This window comes from Chionomys nivalis, chromosome 5, assembly GCF_950005125.1.
Source record: "Chionomys nivalis chromosome 5, mChiNiv1.1, whole genome shotgun sequence".
NCBI classification, from domain to species: Eukaryota; Metazoa; Chordata; class Mammalia; order Rodentia; family Cricetidae; genus Chionomys; species Chionomys nivalis.
In genome coordinates this window covers 60,749,813-60,774,223 of record NC_080090.1, presented here as the reverse complement: position 1 = coordinate 60,774,223, position 24,411 = coordinate 60,749,813, and the positions used below count along the sequence as shown (strand labels likewise).

Here is a 24,411-nt window from a genome sequence, read left to right as displayed (position 1 = left end):
CTATTGTCCCCACTGCCACTGACATTGCAGGGGTAAGAGGTTTGGAGTCAGGAAGGGATGGAAGATAAGAGCTCTTAAGAAGGAAGAAGGTTCAGGAAACCAGATAGAAGGAAAAAAGTGACACAGCACTGGGGCATTTTTCAGTGTCATGCTAACTTATAAATATTGTACCAGCAGCCACAGTTATTATTTGTAGCGAGCTGCGTGAAGCCACACCTGATGGCAATGTAGAGAGCTGTGTGGAGTCACACCTGATGGTGCTGGCTCCCACCCTCCGCGATCCCGAAAGCGAGTGCTCTCTGTGATAATCAACTTCTAATATCAACTAGGCCTGACTTATGCTATTATCACGCAATGACTGTCAGTTGCTTGCATATGCGTGAACCTATGGGCAGTGCCCACCTGGCAATCTGAGGTTGGCGGCCCAGGCCTACTTAAGGGCTGGGAGAGGTTTGCCAGAAGGAGAGAGAGAGAGAGAGAGATTTTACAATTGTCAAAAGGTCCTGAATAAAACTGCAGTGAGAAGAGCTCCAGTGGTCGCGTCATCCTTGCTGGACAAGGGGGGCGCGACAATTGTTATTATTATTTTTACCAGCAGCTAGAGAATTCTAGGATAGAGGAAGGTTAAGTAATGAAAATGCTCAGGTACCAGGATTCTGCCAAGTTGCTGGTCAAACAGGAATGCAAACAAAAAATAGCTCTGGTTAGTCTTCAATACACACACAAAATAAAAAAGATGAATTACTAGGGCTGGAGAGATGGCTCAGCAGAAAAGAAGACATAGAGCTCGTGTAGAGAACGGAGTTCAGTTCCTAGCACTCTTGTCAAGAGGCTCACACCTATCTGTAACTCTGGTCCCGGGGAATCCAACACCCTCTTTTGACCTCTGTGGGTACCCACACATATATGACATACAGAATTACACACACATAATGAAGATACATACATACATACATATATATATATACATATATATACGTGTATATATATATATATATATATATATATATATATATATATATATACACAAAGATAAAACAAATCTTAAAAAACCCAAAAGGATGAATTCTTCCGATTCATAATTTGAGTTGCTGACATGAATTCATCTTTTAACATATTTCAATGGAAAAAGGAACAGAACTTATTTATATCCCTTGGAAGGTGCTGATGACATCTCTCTCCATATGTGTCTTCACTGACACTTTTCTCTGGCGGCTTGGATGAAGGCCTTTGAAAATCTTGAGAATAAATTCAGTTTATATTTAGTATTACTGAATTTTCCTCAGGAAGAAACTCATGATTTCAGAAGACTTCTCCCTCTGGAAGTTAGTCATGTCCTGGGCAGTAGATGTTGGCTGTGAGTAATTCTACAATGTCTCCAGCACTGCACTGTGACTCAGGAAACTGAAGCTACTGATGGAGACCAAGGCCCCTGTCAGAGCCAGGCAAAAACGACTACAGGCTCCCAGTTCAGCAGCGCTCACAACTCTTCAGTAGTGACAATGATCTTAGAAATATGACAGAAAATCTCCAGATTCATCAAAGCTCTTGGATCATAACTCAAAGTCACTAAATCTAGAAAAAACTCAACATTCCTGCTAGACATCTCAGTGAAGGCAAACTCCTAAAAGATGTTCAAAGGGAGAATTACTGTTTATCATTTCCCTTTATTTAGGAGGAAAAACAAAAATCAGTTTTACATTTATTTATTTTTACAATATTAAGCAACTTCCTGTAAGTGTGTCCACACACAGAAAAACCCTGCCTGTGCATTTTACCTGGGCAGTCTCCTCCTCCTGCTTCCTCTTCTCTTCCTCAGTCTCCACCAACCTCTGCTTGGTCAAGAGGAGCTCCTTATTCAGCACGTCTGCCTTGTCCTCTGCCTGCAAATCAGAAAGCAGACAGCCGTAAAGAAGGGGATGTGCATGCTGTTCATTACTTCAGGCCATTCTCCTCTCTTCCAGCTTACCTTGGGGTGAGTTTTTTTTCTCCAGCCAATTTTATGTGGCCACATGGCTCAGATTATTCCTAATCTTTACAATAATGTATAGCTAATAGCACTAAGGTTTGGAGAGCTCAATCGTGGGTTAAACACCCAATATAACAAGTATAACTTGAATTTGAATGACACTGAAGTCTGTGTTCTTTCTAAACCCTTCTTGTATATTTTTACATGTCCCAAGAGCACATACTCTGAAGAGATGGGCCTGATGAAGAGGAAGAGCCTCACACAGAAACTTCTAGTTGGAAGCACATGGGGAAGACACAGAGAGGACACTCAGAGAGGACAAGCAGACAGACTGATCCATGCACATATTTTGGTAGAAAAATTTGAAGACTAGCTGGGGTAAACTGGCCCATAGAATCATTCATATAGGTCTGTGAGCAAAGTAAGACAAAATTAAGATAGAGAACCTATGTGAGAGGCTATGAAAAGCTGCAGTTTGTACCAGAAATTCTGGCAGACAAGACTGTACTTCTAGAATACACAGGAGGAACTTAGAGAGTATTTTTTTTTGTTGTTAACTTGGATACAGAACCAAAATTAACTACTATTCCCTGTATATATTTAATATAGCTAGCCTTGTCTGTTTTATACTCTGAGGTTCTAGCCTGACTGTGGTTCTAGTCACACATGCACATCACAGTGAATAGACCCAACTCTGCCCCACTTGCTCCCATCTAACCGCCTCTACTGTTTTATTCCTCCTCCTACACTCCATGGCACTGTAACAAATATGTGTGGGACTTACATGTCTTGCTCCTATGCTTTAAACACCAGGAGAAATTATATCTCTTTTGCTTTTCACTGTATCCCTGGCACTACAGCCACCCTGGGGGACAGGAGCAAACTCTTAAGTGGTTAGTGAATGAACACATGGCTTTCTAAGGCACTGGAGAAGGACACTGCTTACACAGGAGGTGGCAGAGGGTCACAGGATGAGTTTAGTGGAGAACACCCTAAGCAGAAGAGAGGCAACTGTCCGAAGAAACTGTCCTTAGCTGACAGTAGCCACACATTATCCACATAACCATGTACATTGGCAAGGTGGCTTCTGTTTGTGTTTCGCTATCTCTTCCACACGTCTAGATGGCTAGGCCAGCAGAGCCTGCTGCAAACTGGCATGTAGTAGGAGCTGCGGGCCTCTTCCCACAGCCCGGCTCATGGCTGCCTGGCTAGCTTATGCCCCAAAATAACGACACACAAACTCTATTCATTTAAACACTGCTTGGCCCATTTCTGTTCATGTGTGTAGCACCCCAAGGTGCGCTTACCGGGAAGATTCTAGTCTACGTCCATCCTGGGTCAGAGCTTCATCGCATCTGCTCTGGAGAGGAGAGCATGGCGTCTGTCTCTCAGAGGAGCTGCATTGCATCTGAGCTCATTTCCTCTTCCTCCCAGCATTCTATTCTGTCTACTCCACCCACCTAAGGGATAGCCTATCAAATGGGCCAAGACAGTTTGTTTATTGACAAATGACCTTCCTCCATCACTGGCAGAGAACTGCAACCCAGCTTCTCAGTTCTCACTGCCTTCCAGCCTCTGCTACCCTATGTTCTAGTGGTTAGAACTGTCTTCAGAGCATTCAGGGCAATTGGGTATTTAAGGTGAAAAAGTTCCTTAGGCATCTTAAAGACTCAGGGCAGCAGGGGTGGAGTGGGTGATGGGGCTCAGTAGACAGTGCATCTGTCAAGCATGCACAAGACCTTGAGTTCAAGCTCTATGAGCACAGAATGGGACTTGGGGGTGCATGCCAGTAATCCTAACACTCAGCATGTGAAAGTAAGAGGATAAGAAGTTAAAGGTCATCCTTGACGGCACAGTGAACCAGAGGCAAAGATGACTCCATGAGATACACATACCACCACATCTCCTCCTCCACCACCTCCACCACCACCCACCACCGCCACTATTCCCCTGCCCCCTCCCTCGCTTAAAGACTCTAAAATTTATTCTGATGCATTAAATTTTAAGTGGGGAGGGCAGCAGTGATTGGTTCAGTAGGTAAAGGCACTGGCCACCAATCCTGACAACCTGAGTTCTATTCTTGGAACCCACATGACAAAAAGAGATAATTCACCCCCACCGCAAGCAGTCCTCTGCTCTCCACATACATACAGAGGCACATGTACATCCCCATATGCACCATAAATCAATGAATAAACATAAGACTATTTCAAACTTTAGTAGAAAAATCAGAAGAGAAGGTAGGCATATTAACATTACTGTTAGTTCCAAAAACGCAACTTGCAAAAACTGTAAGCCAAGTGTTCATGAATTGTGAGACTCTCAGAGATTATAGGAGCTCAAAAGTAAATTTTTAGAACTGCTATTCAGATGTGTCAGGTGACTCACCCAGAAGGAAACCTTCCTCAAAGCCCTGATGGATGGTTACAGCATGCTCTATCAGAAGAAACCAACTATGTCAAAGTCCCTAAAAACTAACCAAATATGCCTCCCACTGGGTACAGCTCTACCTGAGAATATCTGAGTTTTGCCAATAAAAAGAGATGGCAACAACTCCCTTTTTGCCATAACCCAGTAAATTTTATTTTGCAAAGAGAACAATCCTAATATGCACAGTATAAACTCTGAAATAATGCTTTAAAAATCTGGTGTCTTCAAGAGTGATATCTTAGCCTTCTTAGCGATACATGTGAACTTCAACAGCCAGTGCTATGCAGACTTTGGGGGAAGCTTTGAGTCTTGCAGCATATCCAGCCATTTTCTAGTTTTGGAAACTATAGGTAACAGAAGCCCTTCCATGTAAAATAATTAAAAAAAAAAACACCTAAATATTTATGCTGAAGACATCTTTTTATGTACATTCTTCTATTGAATTTTTATTGTTAGACCATGATAGGTGGCTTCATACAATTTATTAACACAGTGTCCAATGTACACAGCGTGCATGAGTCCTGTGTGTGTACAGTTCCACAGTCTTCTAGGAATCTTTACTTCGAGAGTCTCATTTATGTTGAATAGTAAAGTAGAAGTCATTCTCCTGCTCACCAAAATAGGACCAGATCTCGAATGACCTGACTTTACCTGTAAAAATAGATTTCTGGTTTCCTTTATAGCCAACAATTCTATACCTTGTTCAAGCAGGAATTGTCTACAATACTTAAATACAATACTAAACAGAGTTACTACTACTGTAAACCCAAATCATAAAACCATCATAATTTGATAGTCTGAACAGAACATTATCAAGTCTTTAGTTATAATTCTTATTGATATTTGAAGTACATGGCTTCTGTGACATAAAAATAGGATAGAAATAGTGACTGCAATGCCTGCTTAATTACAAATTGACCAGTGACCCGATCAAAGGCTTGAGAAAACCAGAATGAGGATCTTATACAAATCATTTTTCATCAAAATCACCAAGCCAATTGTTCAATTTAGCTTTGAAACCTGTCCTGGAACTAGCTCTTGTAGGCCAGGCTGGCCTCGAACACACAGAAATCTGCCTGCCTCTGCCTCCCCGAGTGCTGGGATTAAAGGTGTGCGCCACCACCGCCCCAATTGTTCAATTTAGAACAAAACAAAAGAACGTACCTCTCAAGACCTGAGCTTTTGGCACATGGTCGAAGGAACTCAAATATATCCATGGGAAGGCACTAATTTTATCTCATATTTTTGGTTCCTTGAAAGTAGGGGAGTGCAGAAAGGCCCTGAAAGCACTGAAATGAAGGTGTTTCTTTGGTTGTTTCTGATCCATGAGAAATCCTTAACTAGAAAGGAGTCTAAGGGTAAGTTGTCAGGAAAAAAAAAAGAGTCCTTTGTGCCAGAGAAAAGCTAAGGTATCTCTGCTGCCCAGGGCGTCCAGGACATCTGATCCAACACTACAGTGACAAGCACAAGGAATTACTTATTTTAAAAAGTACCTAGTCAGCATTTATTTACTTTACATATAGTCTTTACACATACAACCCATTTTCATGTCTGTTAATGTTTGCTATTTTGATTAAAAGACTGGATACTGATATGTAAAAGCAAAGGTCCTGGGCAAACAGGAAGAGCCGGTAAAGCCAGTCTTTTGCCCTTCCTTGAAGAGCAGCAGGCCAGAAGGCTGTATTACAGGAAAGACAGGAAAAGATCTCCTGCAGAGGCAGAAACTGCAAAGTCAGAAGTTAGATGATATGTATGAAATAGCAGTTTTTTATTCTTTCTTCTAGAAAATTAACTACAAAACCAAGGTTCTAGGATATCACTTTTTTAAAAGAGAGAGCCATAAGAATAGCAAAGCAGGAAGGGAAGAAATAAAGGTATGATCAACGTGCGCGGGCGTGTGTGTGTGTGTGTGTGTGTGTGTGTGTGTGTACACATGCGTATATATGGAGTCTTGTCCTATTATTATTATTTTTCTTAATATTTAGGTTTTATCTCCCATTTAAAAACTTTTGAGGGGGCTGGAGAGATGGCTCTATATTAAGAACACTGCCTTTGCTGAGGACCCAAGTTTGGTTCCCAATACCCATATGCAGCTTACAAAGGTCCCAAACTACAGTCCCAGGGGATCAAACTCCCTCTTTTGGCCTCCTCAAGTACCAGGCACACATTTTACAAAACATTTAAAAAATTAAAAAAAAAAATGAGCCAGAAATTAGCTGTTTAAGGTGAGGGATTAAAAAGGATTGTGGCAGAGACCACTTTGTCATCCTTTGATTTTAAGAATACTCTATTATTAGTGAATTTGTATGTAAATCCTATAAATAGCTAATCACCATACAAGCAACAGTGATTTACTCTTTCAGAATTGAAAGTCTCAATTTTTCTACATTGGTCTACTATGAATATTTTCACTTTAGTAGGCAGAAAACCGAAATTTAAAACTGTACATGACTGGCTCCATTTTAGCAATTATCTCTGAAAATGCTTGCAAAAGAAAACAGAAAGTCCAAAGACTGTCAGTGATATGAGGAACAAAGGGAGCCATGCAATCAAAGCGTTTCCTGGCAACAGCTACCAGGTAATGAACATACACTACTTGTCTTAGGTTTCTATTGTTGTGATAAAACACAGTAACCAAAAGCAACTTAGGGAAGAAAAAGTTTATTTCATCTTACACTTTCAGATAACAGTATATCACTGAGGAAAGTCAGGGCAGGAACTCAAGCAGGGCAGGACCTAGAAGTAGGAGCTGATGCAAAGGCCGTAGAAAAGTGCTACTACATACTGGCTTGCTCGGCTTGCCTTTTTATACAATTCAGGACCACCTGCCCAAGGGTGGTATCACCCACAGTGAACTGGGCCCTCCCACACCAATCCAAAAAAAGTAAAAAGCTTTTTTTTTTTTTTTTTTGTAACTGAGGTCCCCTCTTCCTAAACCACTCTCTGGCTTGCGTCAAGCTGACAAAAAACTATCCAGCACACACTGAAGGGCTTTCTGAATTCTTACATAATTCCCATGAGGTAGACACATTTTATACCTGTAGTCTGCCCAGGTTATACAGTTGGTAATATTCACACAGAGGCAGCCTGGCTTTAGCCACTAAGATGCCTGTCAACTCAACCGTCCAGCTCTTCTTGAACAGTGCCTTTTGTTTTTCCGTCTTGCTGTTTTATGAGACAGGCTCTTATGGAGCTCAGGCTAACCTTGAAGCTTCACTCCCTATCCTCCTGCTTCCACCTCTTTATTACTAGGATTAAAGACAGGTATTGTTGCCACACCGGGCCTAACTTCACACACAACTCTACATGTCACAGGTGAGAACTATTACCATAACAGAAAGGTGTCAAAGTGGCATTAGTATACTCTTGCTGACTAGTATTTTTGGGTAATTACAATGGCAGCTCTTGGTTTAGGAAAAGTACTGACGAAGGAAAGCGTTGTTTATAGGACTTAAAAAAGTATGTCACAGAAGTTGTTTGGAAATAATCCAAACCTTTCTCTAAGACTTACATTTTCCACTCTGTAATTAGCACAGGCGTCCCTTCCCACCTGCCACCCACCCAGTCAGCGATCCAGCAGCTCACTCAGATCAAGAACAGAGCAAACATAGGGGAGGTGGTGTACACCTTTAACTCCCTCAGCATTTGGGAGGCAGAAGCTGGTGGTTCTCTGTGACTTCCAGGTCAGTATGGTCTACATGGTCTACATAGTGAGTTACAGGACAGCCAGAGCATAGTGAGACCCTGCTTCAAAACAAAACAAAACAAACAAAAAACCAAACCAAAGCAAAGGAGGAGAGAAAGTCCGAGGGAATACTTTGGGAGCACCTTGGTCTTCACCCTCAAAGAAGAAGCTGTTGTAGTAACAGCTCTATACAGTGAAGGACAAACTTACCTGATCCAAGTCATTCCGCAGAGCAATTTTGCTTGTCACTAGTTCATGGGCAAGGTCGTCATTCTCTTGTTCCAACCTCATGCTGGCTTCCTGCAATCTTCGGTTCTCCCTCTGAAGAAAAAGAGCAACAGCCAGAAGTACACATCAGTGCCTGTACATAGGACCAGAAACTGGCCGGGGTGGGGGTGGGGCAAGCAACAGCAACAAAGTGAACTCTCAAAGGTGTAAAAGAGAAGGCGCAGTGGCACAGGAAGGCAGGCTGCTGTCTGGGAAACAACAGTGAGTTTAGCCAGCAGTGCGGATGCGATTCTCTACCAGTGAAGTTTAACAACCATCCCCTAAACCCTCCAGACAGAACTTCATTAGGTAAGATGCTTCACAAAGAGCATAAATTTCCAAATGTGCTCCCAATTATGGGAGGTTTTCACATAGACCTAGAACACAGACATAAACAATTCTTGTTTAAAACATGCACAGTTTGACCTCTAGAGAAATAGTCTACAAGACAACAGGGATAATGCTTTTTGTTTTTTCAAATTGTTTCTCTAAGATGAGGGACCACATTAATGGAAACTGTTTAAAAACAGCAAACCAAAAATCAAGTTATATGGGTCCAAAAAGTAAAAGGAAGACATGAGTTTGTGATTCTCTACCAGCTGATTGTTTTATCCTTTCTTTAAGATATATTTATTTCTGTACATATCTGTTTTTGTGTTACTGAGAGCATATTTTTAAAAAATGTTTATTCTGTTTTCTTCAAACTGCAGATTAAAAGATTCTGGGTAAAATACAATACTGAGTTACTTTTCTCCCACTTTGAACTCTCAGGAAAAGTTTAAGTTATGATGAATGAAACAAGTGACTAGCTCCTAGGAAGCAAGGCAACTCTTTACTAGCTACTGCGACCTGAGTACGTGTGTCTACTTCAGAATAGCAGCTTAGTGTCTGCTATCACATTCTATCAAAAATGTTTTCTTTGCTACCGTTGATTGCAGGGGGTGGACAGGAAGAGCTTTGGTGTAACAAGCTCTTTCTGGGTTTAGATGTACACTTCTGTCAGTGTTTTCTAAAGGGTGACAAACCAGACAAAGCACTGACAAAACAGAAGACACATGTATGTTCTGGAAGGTGGTGTGGCATGGCCTCCTGGAACTGCGGCTTGATTTCACCTGTTGCAGAACCTGGTGTTTGTTATACAGAGAACCTAATTCCTAACAACCCACTGCCCTCTCCATTTCTGAATCAGGTCTATAAAACAGATGGTAAGAGCAAGGTCAGCAGAGAAGCTGAAGGTTAGACCTGTACTTTGATGACATCTTTTCTTTTGGGAAAAATGGACAGAGACTGTTGGGGGGATATAAAAAGCCTCTTGCAAAACAGATCTACTACTAAGAAGCAAAAGAGAAATTCTAAATTATTCAAATCTTTTAAGGATATCTGTGACAGAATTTCATATATTAATACATATTAGAGAAAATTTTCTAAAAATAGTTAGAAAACCATATTTTATAACAATATGAACAAACAGATTATTAGCTGTAGGCAGTGGGTTAGTTTTGGCATTATCTTTCTCTTCTTGAAATGTCCCCAGGTTTTCTACAACAAATATAAATAATACAGTTACAATAGGAGTTTAAAAAACTTTTGCTGAACCCCTTCAATTCAAAATTTCAATTCTACTAGGGGGGATAAAGCACTAACATGTGAAGAAGAAAAGAAGAAGTAGGAGAAGGAGGAGAGGGGGAAGAGGAAAGATTTAAGTTTACTGCTAAACAAAGTCACTTTCTACACAAACCACACTAGACCTTTTCTAGTGAGCAAGATGCAATGGAACACCTGAGAAGTTCTTCTTTGCCTTATATGTTCCTGAAAAGACAGTGTTCCCTGGACAGGCAGGGCAACTCGTATTTGCTAAAAGTCTATGTTCCAACAGCTCCACTCTCCCACTGAAGTACACAGGTAATAGATAGAAAAAAGACTTCTGAGGCTTAACCTTTGCTGATGGCACCCGATTTCTACCAGGGCTGGAGGCTGAGTCTATTACTTCTTTGTGGAAACGACTCATGTGCATGCAGAAAATCAGATTTTTAAATACACATTTTAAAAACTTTTTCAATAAATGTCTCATTGCCAGGAAACAACAGCAACCCAGCATGATTTCAACATCACATATTTCACAAGGCAGACTGCTTGGGTGGGGAAGAGATTTTTCTCATTTCTTGATAAATCCCTTCAAGAGGCCAAGATAAGACTTCACCACCTGTTCCTGAGTTACATGTCCTGCTTCTACTGAGACTGTGTTCCCAGAATGCGAAGATACAAAATGCTTTCTCAACTATTATTTACATCATATTGATATGCTACCAGTTTTTCAGGTTGCTGCTATTGTGTTTAAAATGTGTTAACCTCCGGGTAGTCAGTCATATGGTGTCCATGGGAAAGTTACTTACTGAAGTATTTGAAAGTAGTACCGGGTAGCAACTTCACTCTCAATTAGAATGTAGGTCTGATGAATTATATATTACAGAAGCAGCTGTGATGAGTACAGCTGAGATTCTGACTGGAAACTCCTCATTACTCATGAAAGCTGAACCCTTCATCACAGACACACAACCAAAGGGGTAAGAACACGGGGCACTCTGAGTAAGTAGGTCTCTGAGAGTCCCTGTAAAGCAGATTGGCCCACAAGGCATGCCTACTGGCTTTTGCTTTAGCAAGCAGCTTCACTTTGGTGTCTGCAAAGCAAGCGGCACAGTGGGAAGTGTCAGATGCCTGCTCTGCACTCACAGACAAGGGAAAGCAAGCTATGGGGCCAAAAATGCAGTATCATCCTCCAGAGGGCAATCCTGGGTACTGAGGTGTCCTCATGCTGGAGGCACAGAGTGTGGCTGAGAGCAACTGTGAGATCCTGCTGCTGAGACAGGGATTTCCTGTGATGAACATGCCTAAACACGCCAAGGATTAAAACAGTATAATGCTTAGGTGTCCTTTCTAGCCTTTCCTAAGGAGCCAAAACTATTCAGAACTGACCACTTTGGAAAAAACTTCCCTAATGTTACACTGGGGACAAAGTAGGTTTGACAGTCTTTGTTCATTTTAAACTAAGGGTCTGCCCAAGGGAGAGACCATGAAGTCAGCTGGGTAACCTCAGCCAGTGCAGATATCCACACAGTGGATGTTAGTAAAGGCAGATGTGACACCATCCCAGAACCTGGAAACAAATTGGCGAGATGGCCCCTCTTGCCTCTCAGAAAAGATTAGAGGAGGCACAGCTCATGAAACCTGCAGCACACTTGTGAAACATGCTCCATCTCAAACATTTGACACCATGAGAACAAAAATCATACAACTTTCCTCAACCCCTCCCTCCCCCTGGCACAGGACTTATACAGCTGGGAAAGTTTGGTTAGTAACTTTTAGGAGGACGATACTGCATTTTTTTTTCAGAGACAGACATTAATACAGACATACACAGATTGCAAAAAAAAACCAACTTACCTCCTCAAAAGTCATAGACCAACTACCGTTTTCAACCATAGGTACAAAGACAATTGAAAAAAAAAAGAGGAATATCCAGTGAAATTGCACACCTACTAATACATGTAGGAAACGGCGGTAACAGAAACAGACATGTGCTAATATTCTCACTGTTTGTTCAGAATGTCAGACAGTGAAGTGCTCTCTGTGACTGCAAACATTCAATGGAAAAGTATGCTTGAGGCAGCTACTGGGCAAGTCTCAACTCAGGAAGACTCGGGCTTGCAAACTCCTCCCTCTCCACACAGCTATTTGCAGTTTGTATGACTTATAAAAATGAAAATGCCGTGTGTGGAAGTATTAGCAACTACAGATGACTTGATTTGGGGTTAATGCTGGGTGGGATGAACTTCCTCACAGGACAATATCAGAAGCCTTGCAGAATAGTTCCTCTTTGAAATTGCTAAGCAGGGGAGAACAAATGGAAATTGTGCCTGATTCCTGTTTATTTCTGGGGCTGAAGTTTTTGTGAAGCCATCTAAGGGATGGCAAGGAGAAACCAGAGAAATGCTAACTGGCAAGGAAAAGAAAATGAAGTCAGCTTTCAGGGAAAAAATGATGCAGAAGGCAGTGGCTATGTAAACCACACAATATTTTGGGCGTGTTGTCTGCTGCTATGATGAATTCTTGGAACATGCTTAAAAATACTTAAGGGTCAGGATAAAATGTTTCTCTCATAGACCCAGCACAATTTTATTAGCAGATAATCCATTAACTCTTGAAAGTTTTCTTTTGTAAACTTTTAAAAAATGCTTTTTTTAATTTTTATTTTTTATGTGCATTGGTGTTTTGCCTGCATATATGTCTGTGTGAAGGTGTCAGAGCATCCGGAACTGAAGTTATAGGCAGTTGTGAGCTGCCATGTAGGTGTTGGGAATTGAACCCAGGTCCTCTGGAAGGGCAACCAATGCTCTTAACCACTGAGCCATCTCTCTAGCTCTTGGATATTTCTTTTAAAAGAGTTGATCACCATACTCAGATTTTCAAAAGACAGTTGTTTTGATATACAAAGATAAATGGCTACAGATGAAGTGCTTGGATATCTATTTCAACTATAAATGAAAATTTGAGAGAAACCTCTGAGCTTTTTTTTTTTTTTTTTGGTTTTTCGAGACAGGGTTTCTCTGTGGTTTTGGAGCCTGTCCTGGAACTAGCTCTTGTAGACCAGGCTGGTCTCGAACTCACAGAGATCCTCCTGCCTCTGCCTCCCAAGTGCTGGGATTAAAGGCGTGCGCCACCACCGCCCGGCTACCTCTGAGCTTTGGAAACTACCTAATGCTTTCTTACTTTTCATCATTCTCATGAAAATTTAAACATTTAAACTGTCAAACTAAAAACAAAATTTTGTCAGAAATAACTACAGGTGGCAAAACACACTGTATTTCTTTATATATTAAACCAACCAAACAAGAACCCCTGCTAACTTGGGTGATATGTTAGCAAAGGAGAGTAAACATCTCGGTACCTCAGACCACATTCCCATGAAATGATGGTCACTGTGCAGAACCAAACAATACACCAGTCATCCATATTTGGCTCACAGCCACTATAGCTTTCTGTGCTAGCACATAGATAAATTGGGCTACACAGTGAGTTCCCAGGCCAGTCTGTGTTAGTTTGAGACCCTGTCTTTAAACATAACAAAGAAAAAGTAAACAGTTACACGATATAGAAACATACTATTGATATATAGTTTTCTCAACAATAATAGGAATAAAAGGTTTCTGAAAATACAAGACAAACACTGGAGGACGCTAGAGATCAATGATAGACTCACTACAAAATTCTCTTAAGCTTAGCATTTTTAGAGCTCCACGTGTAAAGAGTGACTGAGTCATGGGCAGAAGCCATCTGTTCCTCCTTAGAGCTACAACAACATGTAACATTGTTATCCAGACTCAGAACAATGTGGAACCCTCTGAAGTTTAACACAGTGATAAAAAAGTTCTGTTTAACAGAGGCAAACAGAAGCCATCCTCATGTCCATTACTGCTCATTCAAATCACCTTACTTTATAGGATAGGTATTCCTAAAAGCCTACAACAGCTTCTATGACATGAAAGCAGTAACGCATATGCTTACTTTCATTGGTAGAACAATAGTTTTTGAGGATAAATTTACTTCTCTTGGTATTTGTTAAGTAAGGAAAGGCCCAACATATATGAATGTAAAATAAAGAAATAAAAATAAAATAAAACCACCACATTTTCTTTTGCAGGTAGGAAAGAAAAACTTAGTATGATTTACAGCACTCATTAGAAGAATCATTTCTGGGGCTAGAGAGTTGGCTCAGTGGTTACAAGCACTAGTTCCTCTTTCAAAGATCCTGAGTTCAATTCCCAGCAACCAGGTGGTGGCTCAAAACCATCTATAATAGCATCTGATGCTCTCTTCTAACATGCAGGTGTATATGCAAAGCACTCATACATAAAATATAAATAAATACAAATTAAAGAAAAAATAAACAAACAACCCCCCCAAACCCACAACCTATAATGCATGATGGGAAAGACATAAAGAATAAATAAAAAAGAATATAAAAAATAGCTAAAAATCTGTGCTGTTTTTGAGAGTAATGATGGATGTTACTGCAAAGATAAATATGTAAGAAACCATTGAGTAATAGGAAATAACAAGCAATAGAGTCATCAAAAAGTTAAAAAAAAAAAGAAGAATCATCTCTATTTGGATTATATTTTATTCAGCTTTCTGATGGTTTGGTTGTGCTGGGGACCAAATCCAGGGGCATCCACATGTTAGGTAAGTCCTTCTCCATTATCTATGCTGCTTGAATTACATTTTGACTTTAAAAAATTTACTATACCTAACTAAGCTCATGAAGGCAGTTAAACATTCTACATTTAACTATACTGAACATGACTATATATTTAAACTCTAAGTTATATATTTATGATACTATGCATGTCTTAGGCCCAACAGTTTAAACAGTACACATTCTTCCAGGACAGAACGGGCAGTTTTTACTACGATTTGGGAAGTTCACTGAATTTAATTAATTACTTGTGTTTTTAAAGACCTGACCCACATTACTATCAGCAGGTCTTAATTAAATGAGAAAAGGAGTGTATCTTTCTTTAAATTAGATGATAGCTGCAATTCTCTAGAAGCTTCTTCACCAATTGACTGTATTACTGAAATTCTTTCCCCACAATGAAAGCAACCATGTCCTACGTGTAGGAAAAAGAATTTTGATTTCTAAATTCTTATCTGCTTTGGTGGGTTTGTTTATTAATTTTTAAAATGTTCTAAAACAGATATACATATACATAAAAATATATTTTCTGGGGACATCACTAGCCACATCTATAGCTCACATTTGAATTCAATCAAATTTATAACTTAAAAGGCCAGAATAGATAAATAAAACAATATCATATATATTGGACCAGGTTAAGAAGGAGGAAAAAAAAGAGGTTCAGAATTAATACTGTATTTTTTTTAAAGATTTATTTATTTATTCCTTATGTATACAACATTCTGCCTCCATGTATGCCTGCATGCCAGAAGCAGGTGCCAGATCTTATTACAGATGGTTGTGAGCCACCAATGTGGTTGCTGAGAATTGAACTCAGGACCTCTGGAAGAGCAGCCAGTGCTCTTAACCACTGAGCCATCTCTCCAGCCCCCTTAATACTGTATTTTTATCCTCCAGAAAAATCTTTCTCTTTTGTAGTCTTATGGAGTTAAACAGAAAGACACCACTAAAGGCTATAAGCAGTTGTTTGAGGGTTCCTGGGTCTCAATACAAATTTGATGCCAGATTAGACAGTATGTATGTTTGTGCTTATTACTCTATATGTGTGTATATATGGATAGAAACACCACATACTCTACCTAGAAATTAATGAGCAACACTAAAAAGGAATGCACCATTTCTATTGTTCAACAAATTAGCGCAAAATTTCACAAAAGATCTCCTTTACACAAGTATGACTTCTAAATAAGTACTATATTTTGACACAAGTGACTTGTGTCTCACAGAAGAAATGGTGGGTATATTGGGGATGTAACTCGGTAGAATGCTTGCCTAGTGTGCAAGAACTCCTGGGTTCTAAGTTCAGTTCTCAGCATCACATAAAAAGGGCATGGCGGCTTATACCTGTAATCTCAACACTCAGGAAGTAGACGCAAGGGGCTGGGAAGTTTGGCATCGTATTCTTCAGCTACACACTGAGTTCAAGCCCAGCCTAGGACATGGGAGACACTGCCTCACAGAAAATACAGTAGCTGGGGAAATGGCTCAGTTGGTAAAGTGCTTGACATGGAAGCATTAAGATCTGAGTTTAGGTGTTCAGCACCTACATTAAAATCAAGCAAGCAAACAAACAATAAACAAAACAGTGTAGCTGTATATGAGCTCATTGAGTAGCCAAATTAGTGAGCTTCAGGCTATGTGAGAAATCCATCTCAAAAAATGAGGTACAGAGTAACTGAGGAAGATATCAGACACTGACATTTAGCCTCCATGCCCATTTGCACATACTTGTGCATGTGCCTGCCTATGCATGTGTACACATACACACATACCAAAAATAAAGAAAAAACAGAAAAGAAAGAGGGTGGTCTAAAAGTAAATATTCTGGAACATTTGTCTTGGGTTAGGATATAGATTTAATTTGTATACCATAAAATCATGTGCTTTTTGAAGAGGGATTATTGAGCCATGGTCTATGTAGCCCAAGCTTATTTCAAACTCTTGACCCTCTGCTTCAGCCTTTTATGTGCTGGCATTGCAGCTTGTTCACCACCACGTCTAACAAAACCATGCTTTGGTATACAATTCAGTTACATGAAGCTGTAGTCATCACCACTACCTAATTGCTGAACATTTCATTGTGCTTAGAATTTTAAAACTACTAACACCATTCCTTCTCTTTATTCATGGTAGGGACTGAAGTGTTGCCTAGTCCAGTAATATAAACTGATTTTGTAATAGGCACAAAGAACATACTTAGATGGGAGGGCATGAAGGGAAATGATAATGTGCATTGAACCTATGATCTCACACATGCTAGCTAAGTGCTTTACCCTGAAGTATACCCCTAGGCCACATGCTTAGATTGGTACAGCAAAACATGTGGCCATTGAGAGTAACCTATGCATTCCCAGATCATTAATGTCAGCTCTCACTTTGATGCAAAAGCCCTTTTTAAATCTCATCAAGTATGAGAGAAATAATAGCACTGAACTGGAACAGTTATGGTATGACATTTCTGGGGTTTGTTTTTGTCTTGAAATATCCACAGTCTTAGCAACTCTCTTGCCATATGGCAAGCTGGAGGTTGACATGGCAATTTATGTAGTATGGGTTCCAATGGTAAAGGAGGAATCACTCCTGAATAGGTGTGAGTACTCATTGTCTTCACGATTTTCCCTAATAAATGAAAAGTGCCTGTTTCCCAAAGAGACCAGAAGATGCCAAATGTATTTTTGAACGTACTTTGTTATATTAAGATAATTATAATTTACTTCCTTAAATGTATTTACTTATTTTTTTCTTTACTTTTCATTTTCTGTTCTTTCTTAATTTTTTTTCTTTTTTGGTTTTTGGAGACAGGGTTTCTCTGTGTAGCCCTGGCTGTCCTGAAACTTGCTCTGTAGGCAAGACTGGTTTTTAATTCAGAGATCCACTTGCTTCTGTCATAGAAGCACTGAGATCAAAGGCATGTACCAGCACACCCAGCTGTTACTTATTTGTGTGTTATATGTGTAGGCACACATATGCTACAGTATGAGCGTAATGATCAGTGGAAAACTTTTGGGAGTCCGTTTTCTCCTCCACTCATGGGTCAGGAAATTGAATTCAGGCCATCAGGTTTGGAAACAGGTGCCTTTACCTGAAGAGTCCATCTCTCCAGTTAATCTTAATTTATGTCATAAACCAGATTTTTCTGTACCTGAAGGATCAAATCTATTGATAGCTAGAGCTACACTGGCAATTACTAGCTTGAAATGTAATTATAACTTGATTATAGTTTTGTCAAGTAGATCATTGGGACTGATATCTATACATTTTTAAAAAAGGTATAGAAACATTTATTACATAACATACTAGAAAGCCATTATAATCATAAAAAAGAAATAGTGATAGAGGGTGTCTGACATGTACAACTAATTACTACAGTGGGTTGGGAGTGGTGGCACAGGCCCAAATGAAGATCATCTTGGAATACAGAACAAGACTCTTTCAAAATAAAACCAAACAAACAAACAAAAATCAAACCCCACAATATTTGAACCTAAAATACCTACTTTTAAAAGTTTGATTTGATATCAATAAAAACTGTACAAATAATCTTATAGTTTATAAGTGATATATTTATACATGCCAGCTTTGACACAAAAAGGATGTAAGATAGTTACAGTTCAGTTTTTTATAGTTTCTTTGGGCTCTGTGAGGCATTTGCTGTGGTTTTATTTTGTGCTTTTAGATGGGATCTCATTATGCTGCTAATTTCAATCTCCTGGACCTAAATGATCCTCTATCCCATCACAGAGAGCTACATAGGTGCATGCAACTGTGCTCAGTTTTTGTCTGTGTAATTATGAAAGTTTGGGCTATCATTTTCTTCTCTTTTATCTGAAAGTACTTTATTCATAATGGCGGTAGTATTCTAAATATTAGAATGATTTGATCTTTAACAGTTCATCATGAGTCCATTTATGCCTTTCTGTATCATAGGTCTGGCATTAAAACTGAAGTTTACTGAGAAGACAATAGTGGATAGTCATCAAACCTTCTCTATAAGCATATAATGTGGTAATAGTTATCTATCATAACCATATGTGGAATTATTTTCATTTCTCAAGCCAGTTCTAGAGGAATGAAAATAATATACTGACTGATGATAAGACTATAGGATAGTAATAGTTATACAAGCTATGAAAATGGTCAGTGAATGACTGAAGAGACAGGTCCAAGCAAAGTTATATTATTCTAGTCATGCCTGTGGTAATGGAGTTTAAAAACCAATAACCATTTATTAAACACCAATTATGTTCTGAGTACTTAACATACAGCAGCCTTCAATCTCAAAGTAATTCACCACAAAATTACATTTTCCCAAGTATTTTACAGACCAGGAGAGGTTCAATGACTGACTCAAAATGCTGACCAGTAACATAGGAACCAAAGTCCTCATCTATAGTTTCGAATCCTGTTGCCTTTTCCAGAGAGCCAGGATTTTAACCGCAGTCTGTTTGACTATGAAACCCACAGAGCCATGCTCCTCTGTGATCGTTTCTTGTTTTTCTATTCAACAATAAAATCAAGATACATAGTGTGACTGCTGCCAACATATACCTTTCCAACCACAGAGGCAACTCTGGTTATGGAAGTAAAAGTCAACCCGGTGTGGATGGTTCCATTAAGAAAGGCACCGTAATGCTTTCCTTGGAAGGGCATTTCAGCATCAGTTGGATATTGACGTAGCAAGGAGGGACTCAGACCTATCTGTTTGAGTCTCAAAAATTAAATCAGCTAAAGGAAGACAGTAACATTTCAGAAGATAAAAATTAAATTGCAAATCACTGTTTCCCAACATTGCATGCTGTGACCAATGCTGCTAATTATCACTGAAAAGATCTATCTTTGTGATGAAACAATTTTTTAAAATACCCAAACCAATGAAGATACAAATGAAATAATTTTGATTCTAAAACTGCATGCAAATGTCATTGCCACCTATGATTTTTTTGTGAAAATGAAACATTGCAACAAATACATTGCTGTGATTGATACATGTTTGTGGTTTTTATTTTTCCTTCTGAGTTTTTTATTTTTAACATCTGCTACAGACAAGGACAAGTTTGCAATATCCTTCCGTCAGTCCTGGAATGGTCACATTTAAGAGTCTCTGTGGAAGTGATCATGCACAGCTAAGACAGTACTTTTTGGCATTTTCTGTTTTATTTTTCTCATTTTTGAAAGAAGAAGGCCACTTTCTTTTTCCCTTTCAGCTTCTCATGAAGATTCACAGTATACATGTAATAGCTGGAGTTACCTAAAAATATACAAACTGAGAGAAAAAAAAATATTATGGTGGAATACTCAAAAGTCAGTGGAAATTGAAGACATGGGCATAGTCAGCATGCCACTGTCTGAATAGTTCAGAGTGGAGCAGAGGGAACTGAACTCACCACAGCTGCTGAATTAGGGAAAATAAGGTCTTTTTGCCCTGGGAAGTGCCAAGTGTCTCCATACCTTGTATCTATCCATTGGGTCTTCCTGTTGCAGCTGATTCTCCCGCATTGCCTGATACTCTTTTTCATATTTCTTCAGCTTTTTGGTTGGTACCTGCAGTGTTTGGAGAACAACATGTTAGATAAAAACCTTATATTCGTAAAACAACAACAACAACAACAACAACAAAAAACACTTTTAAAACGTCTTGTGTGTCTGGTATTCTAAAACAGTATTTACAACTTAGAAATGGAGTAAAAACCAGGTTCTAGAATAGAGTCTAGTAGACTTTTCCTGTGAAGGTGAAGATAGAATACATTGCAGGCTTTGTAAGCCATATCACTGATGTTATAACCATTCAACTCTTCGGGGACCAACGGATCCATGGGCAGTAGACAAACAAACGTGTATGGTTCTGTTCCAATGTTACAAAAATAACTGGATTGCTTCTGTTTTACTATACTGTTGATGTCACAACCTATTTTGTGAATATATTTAATATTATTAATTTTAGCTACTGTTAGGTGTAATTTACTTTATCATATTGAAAAGTGAAAGGTTCTTCTTTATAAAAGCAAAAAATTGTGTAAAATATCATAAACAAAAAGGTGGTAAAGTTTGACAATGAAACCTGAAGATGTGAGATGATTATGCTGAATAAAACAATAAAAATTAAACAAATCATCTATTTCTTGCTAAGATTATGTCATCTTCAAAAGACAGCTGTTAATATGGGCATAGCAGCACACTCAGGAGGCAGAGGTAGGTGGAACTCTGAGGATGGCTTGGTCTACACAACAAGTTCCAGGCTAGGCAGGCTACAGAGTGAGAGCCTGTTATAAAACAAAATAAAAAAGATAGTTGTTCATTTTTCTCTAAAGGTTATGATCATTCAATATTAGAATTCTAAGAAATAAATACAGTATATAGACCACAGAACTATCTACCAGTAAAGAAACCAGATTTGAATGACAACTATTTAGAAATTGTAATATTTCAACAATTAGACACTTAGTTGCCCAGAACAGTTTCTTCACTTAAAAATTGCAAATAATTTCTACCTGGTAAAGTAAAGGTTGCTAGGAGATTTAAATAATGAAACATATAATGTATCTAAAATACTTCCTGGTTTGTAGAAGTTTTTAATAAAAAATATGCAGTAAAAATTAATGCATTCAGCCGGGCAGTGGTGGTGCACGCCTTTAATCCCAGCACTTGGGAGGCAGAGGCAGGCGGATCTCTGTGAGTTCGAGACCAGCCTGGTCTACAGAGCTAGTTCCAGGACAGGAACCAAAAGCTACGGAGCAACCCTGTCTCGAAAAATCCAAAAAAAAAAAAAAAAAATTAATGCATTCGAATCTATTCTGTTCTATGTGGCTGATCGAGTCCATTTTCATTGTTTTTTTCTAGTGGTTGCATCCTACATCAAAGTCCTATATAATTCTTTCAAACATCGAAATTCTCTTAATTCTAGATCCCAAAGAAAGAACTTGAAAGAAAGGAAGTTTTATTTTAGGTAGTTTTAGAGTCTATAAACATGTTATGTATGCCTTCTCAAGGAATCAGTGAAGGCAAGGAAGATGTGTCTATACCCTTAACACACGACACACTTATTAAAAGATATGATTCATCCTAAGCCTCCAAAGATGCTTCCTGTTGAGTTCACTATATGATGTTTAGAAAATAAAAGAGCCAAAGAATACAGAATTACTTGCATGAAGGTACTTCAAACTTTTCTAGGGTGAGGATAACGTCAATTCCCTGCAATCTGACCAGAGAGTTTGTTCAATACAGAGACCAGGATTGTTCTTTTGTTCTGATTACTCTGGGACTCACCATCAAAAGTACTGTGATGAACTGCAGTGATCTGCTGCTGACCATGATTGGGAATTTTTACAAAACAGGGTCCAAATCCGGTACACAGAGTAATCCACCCAATAACCACATTATGTGAATTTTCACCTGGCTAATGGGGAAATATCTTTCAGCCAATTAAGAAGTGAGGACAAAGCCGGGCGGTGGTGGCACACGCCTTTAATCCCAGCACTCGGGAGGCAGAGGCAGGAGGATCTCTGTGGGTTCGAGGCCAGCCTGGTCTACAAGAGCTAGTTCCGGGACAGGCACCAACCCTGTCTCGAAAATCAAAAAAAAAAAAAAAAAAAAAGAAGTGAGGACATTCTCCAGAGTGTGACTAAACTGCAAGTCACTATTGATTAAATCTTGTCAGGAGAAACAATAATTCTTGATTACTCCAAGTCCAGAGACTTTCCCAAGCACACTGACCAACTAGATTGAACAGAAAGGAAAATGCCACCTGCCAACTGAGTGACTTCACAGATCCTTAGCTAAACAGGAGAAAGATACAATATCTGAACTAGCAAAACATCTTTTCTTTGTTTTGATGGTGTTCTCCTTTTCTTTCAATTTTCTATGTGTTAATCATTCATTCAGAAACTGAAAATGACTCTCAAGATCAAGCCTCGGTCCCTGGTGCTGAGACTGCCCTGAGCAAAGGGAAAACAGGAGAGTGTCTCCGGGCTGTAGGCAGTAAAACTCAACTTACTGTTTATGTGAAGAGGTTTACTTCAATTTGGAAAAAAAATAAAAGGTTTATTTAACACTTTTAAAATATATACATAAAATAATTATTCTTATTTTAAACACCATCAGTAAGTAAATCTTTCCCATCTGGCTGAGATTCTATGGTGCTTGGCTTTATCTTCTTCAGGGAAACAGAACAGGTTCCCAGAGCAATGTGTTGCTAGGAAACCTTCCAAGCTTATTTATCTTGTGCTGTTGGGCAAAACCAAGCATCCACCTGTAATTGTAGCAATGCAAAAGGGAAAAAGATGGGGGAGAGAGACAGTGGGGTGGATATTAGACTCTTGGTATGTATGAGGTAATCAGGAAAATGGAGCCTTTTCTACAGTTGAGGCACAAATACAAATTATGTTATTTTAGGAAATATGAAATTTTAAAATTTTTCTTACTGAAGAATGGAATTAAAGAAAACCTGTTCGGTAGGTAGTTTTCATTAAATGAACAAAAGGTCAACTAAAATTATTAAAATTGAAAGAATTTATTATCTCAAGTATAGATGCTTATTCCTTAAGAAAAATCAACTTAATGATGGTATGCACTTGAAGAATGTGTTAAGAATTATCTAGCACTCCTTTTATGTGCTGAATGGATGCAGTGTGTGGGTTATTTCACCAGCTGAGCACCCTCGACCTTTCCAGAACTTCCTATTTGGCTGAATTCAGGAAATGGAAAACAATTGACAACAAGCACTCAATATTTCAAAATGTCCCTTTAAAAAGGCAGAGCTGCAGCTCCTTTGTAGAGTGCTTTGTCTAGCAAAAGACCTGGAATTTAGTTTTCTAAGCTATTGTTAACTTTGACCAACAACCAACCAAACAAACAAACAAACAAACAAAATAGAAAAATAAAACTGGATTCCAACTCTGCTGGGATTGCAGCAGCATCCATGCAAACAGCCATTCACTGGCTGACTTGTCGATGACAGCCACATTCTGGAACGACAGCATCTTCAAACAGAACCGATGTTCTGAATCAGTCATGTTAGAGACAAATGACACAGTACTTGGCCCCAACATGGAAACTCATGAAATAAACATCCACTTACACAGAATTAGGGACTTTTGGAGACTGCCTACTTGTCAACCTTTTCTTTAGGAAGAAGAAGCTGAACAACTGGAGCTACTGCAGCCTGGCACTCCCTCTGGCTTCTGGATTCCTACCTGCAGAGAGTGGGCCCTCTTGTGACTGAGATTCTTCCCAATACAACTGCCTCTACTGCCACTTTTTGTGTGTGTGTGTGTGTGTGTGTCATATTCATACACATTTTATTTACTGCTTTTTCTCTTACTCAACTTTAAAAATACACAGACCTATTATTATAAGAAAACAATTAACTTGAAAGCAGAACTTGAAGTAAAAAAATAGTCACTCAAAACTGCCTTCAGACGAATCCCCAGAACCAGTGAGTATGCTGTTTCACAGTACAGCGCAAATGGATTTTCAAATGCGACTAAGCCTAGGAATCCGAGATAGAAATATTTTAGACTATTGGGTAAATCCTCTGAAATTACATGAATCATTAAGAGAGAAGGGTTTTTCTGACTTCACTGAGATGTGACTATTGCCAAAGGGCCAATCCACTGTTGTCACTGCTGCTGCTGCTGGTGCTGTGCTGACTTTGGGAAACAGAATTTGTTCAGTAAAGGAATGTGAACAGCCTTTTCATGCTAGAAAAAGCAAAGAAATGGACCTCCACAAAGGATCACGGTTCTGACGACACTTCCATTTCTGTTCGTGAGATCCATGTCTTATTCCAACCTACAAATCTATACAGTA

The 24,411-nt window shown here is 39.1% G+C and overlaps 1 protein-coding gene across 7 annotated transcripts in view; it reads right to left on the bottom strand.

Moving 5' to 3' along the window:
* The window catches only part of Rabgap1l (RAB GTPase activating protein 1 like), a 659,411-nt gene that overhangs the window by 15,684 nt on the left and 619,316 nt on the right, over positions 1 to 24,411 (bottom strand). For 5 of the 7 annotated variants that reach the window (XM_057769682.1, XM_057769683.1, XM_057769684.1 and 2 more), the window contains 3 exons: positions 20,056 to 20,148; positions 8,295 to 8,405; positions 1,779 to 1,883 (listed from right to left, as the gene is read on the bottom strand). In XM_057769682.1, the coding sequence (XP_057625665.1) occupies positions 1,779 to 1,883; positions 8,295 to 8,405; positions 20,056 to 20,148 (309 nt within the window). Of the gene's footprint in view, positions 1 to 1,778; positions 1,884 to 8,294; positions 8,406 to 11,792; positions 11,935 to 18,165; positions 19,871 to 20,055; positions 20,149 to 24,411 lie in introns of those variants that run through there. The other 2 variants (XM_057769688.1, XM_057769685.1) reach the window with 2 other exon arrangements.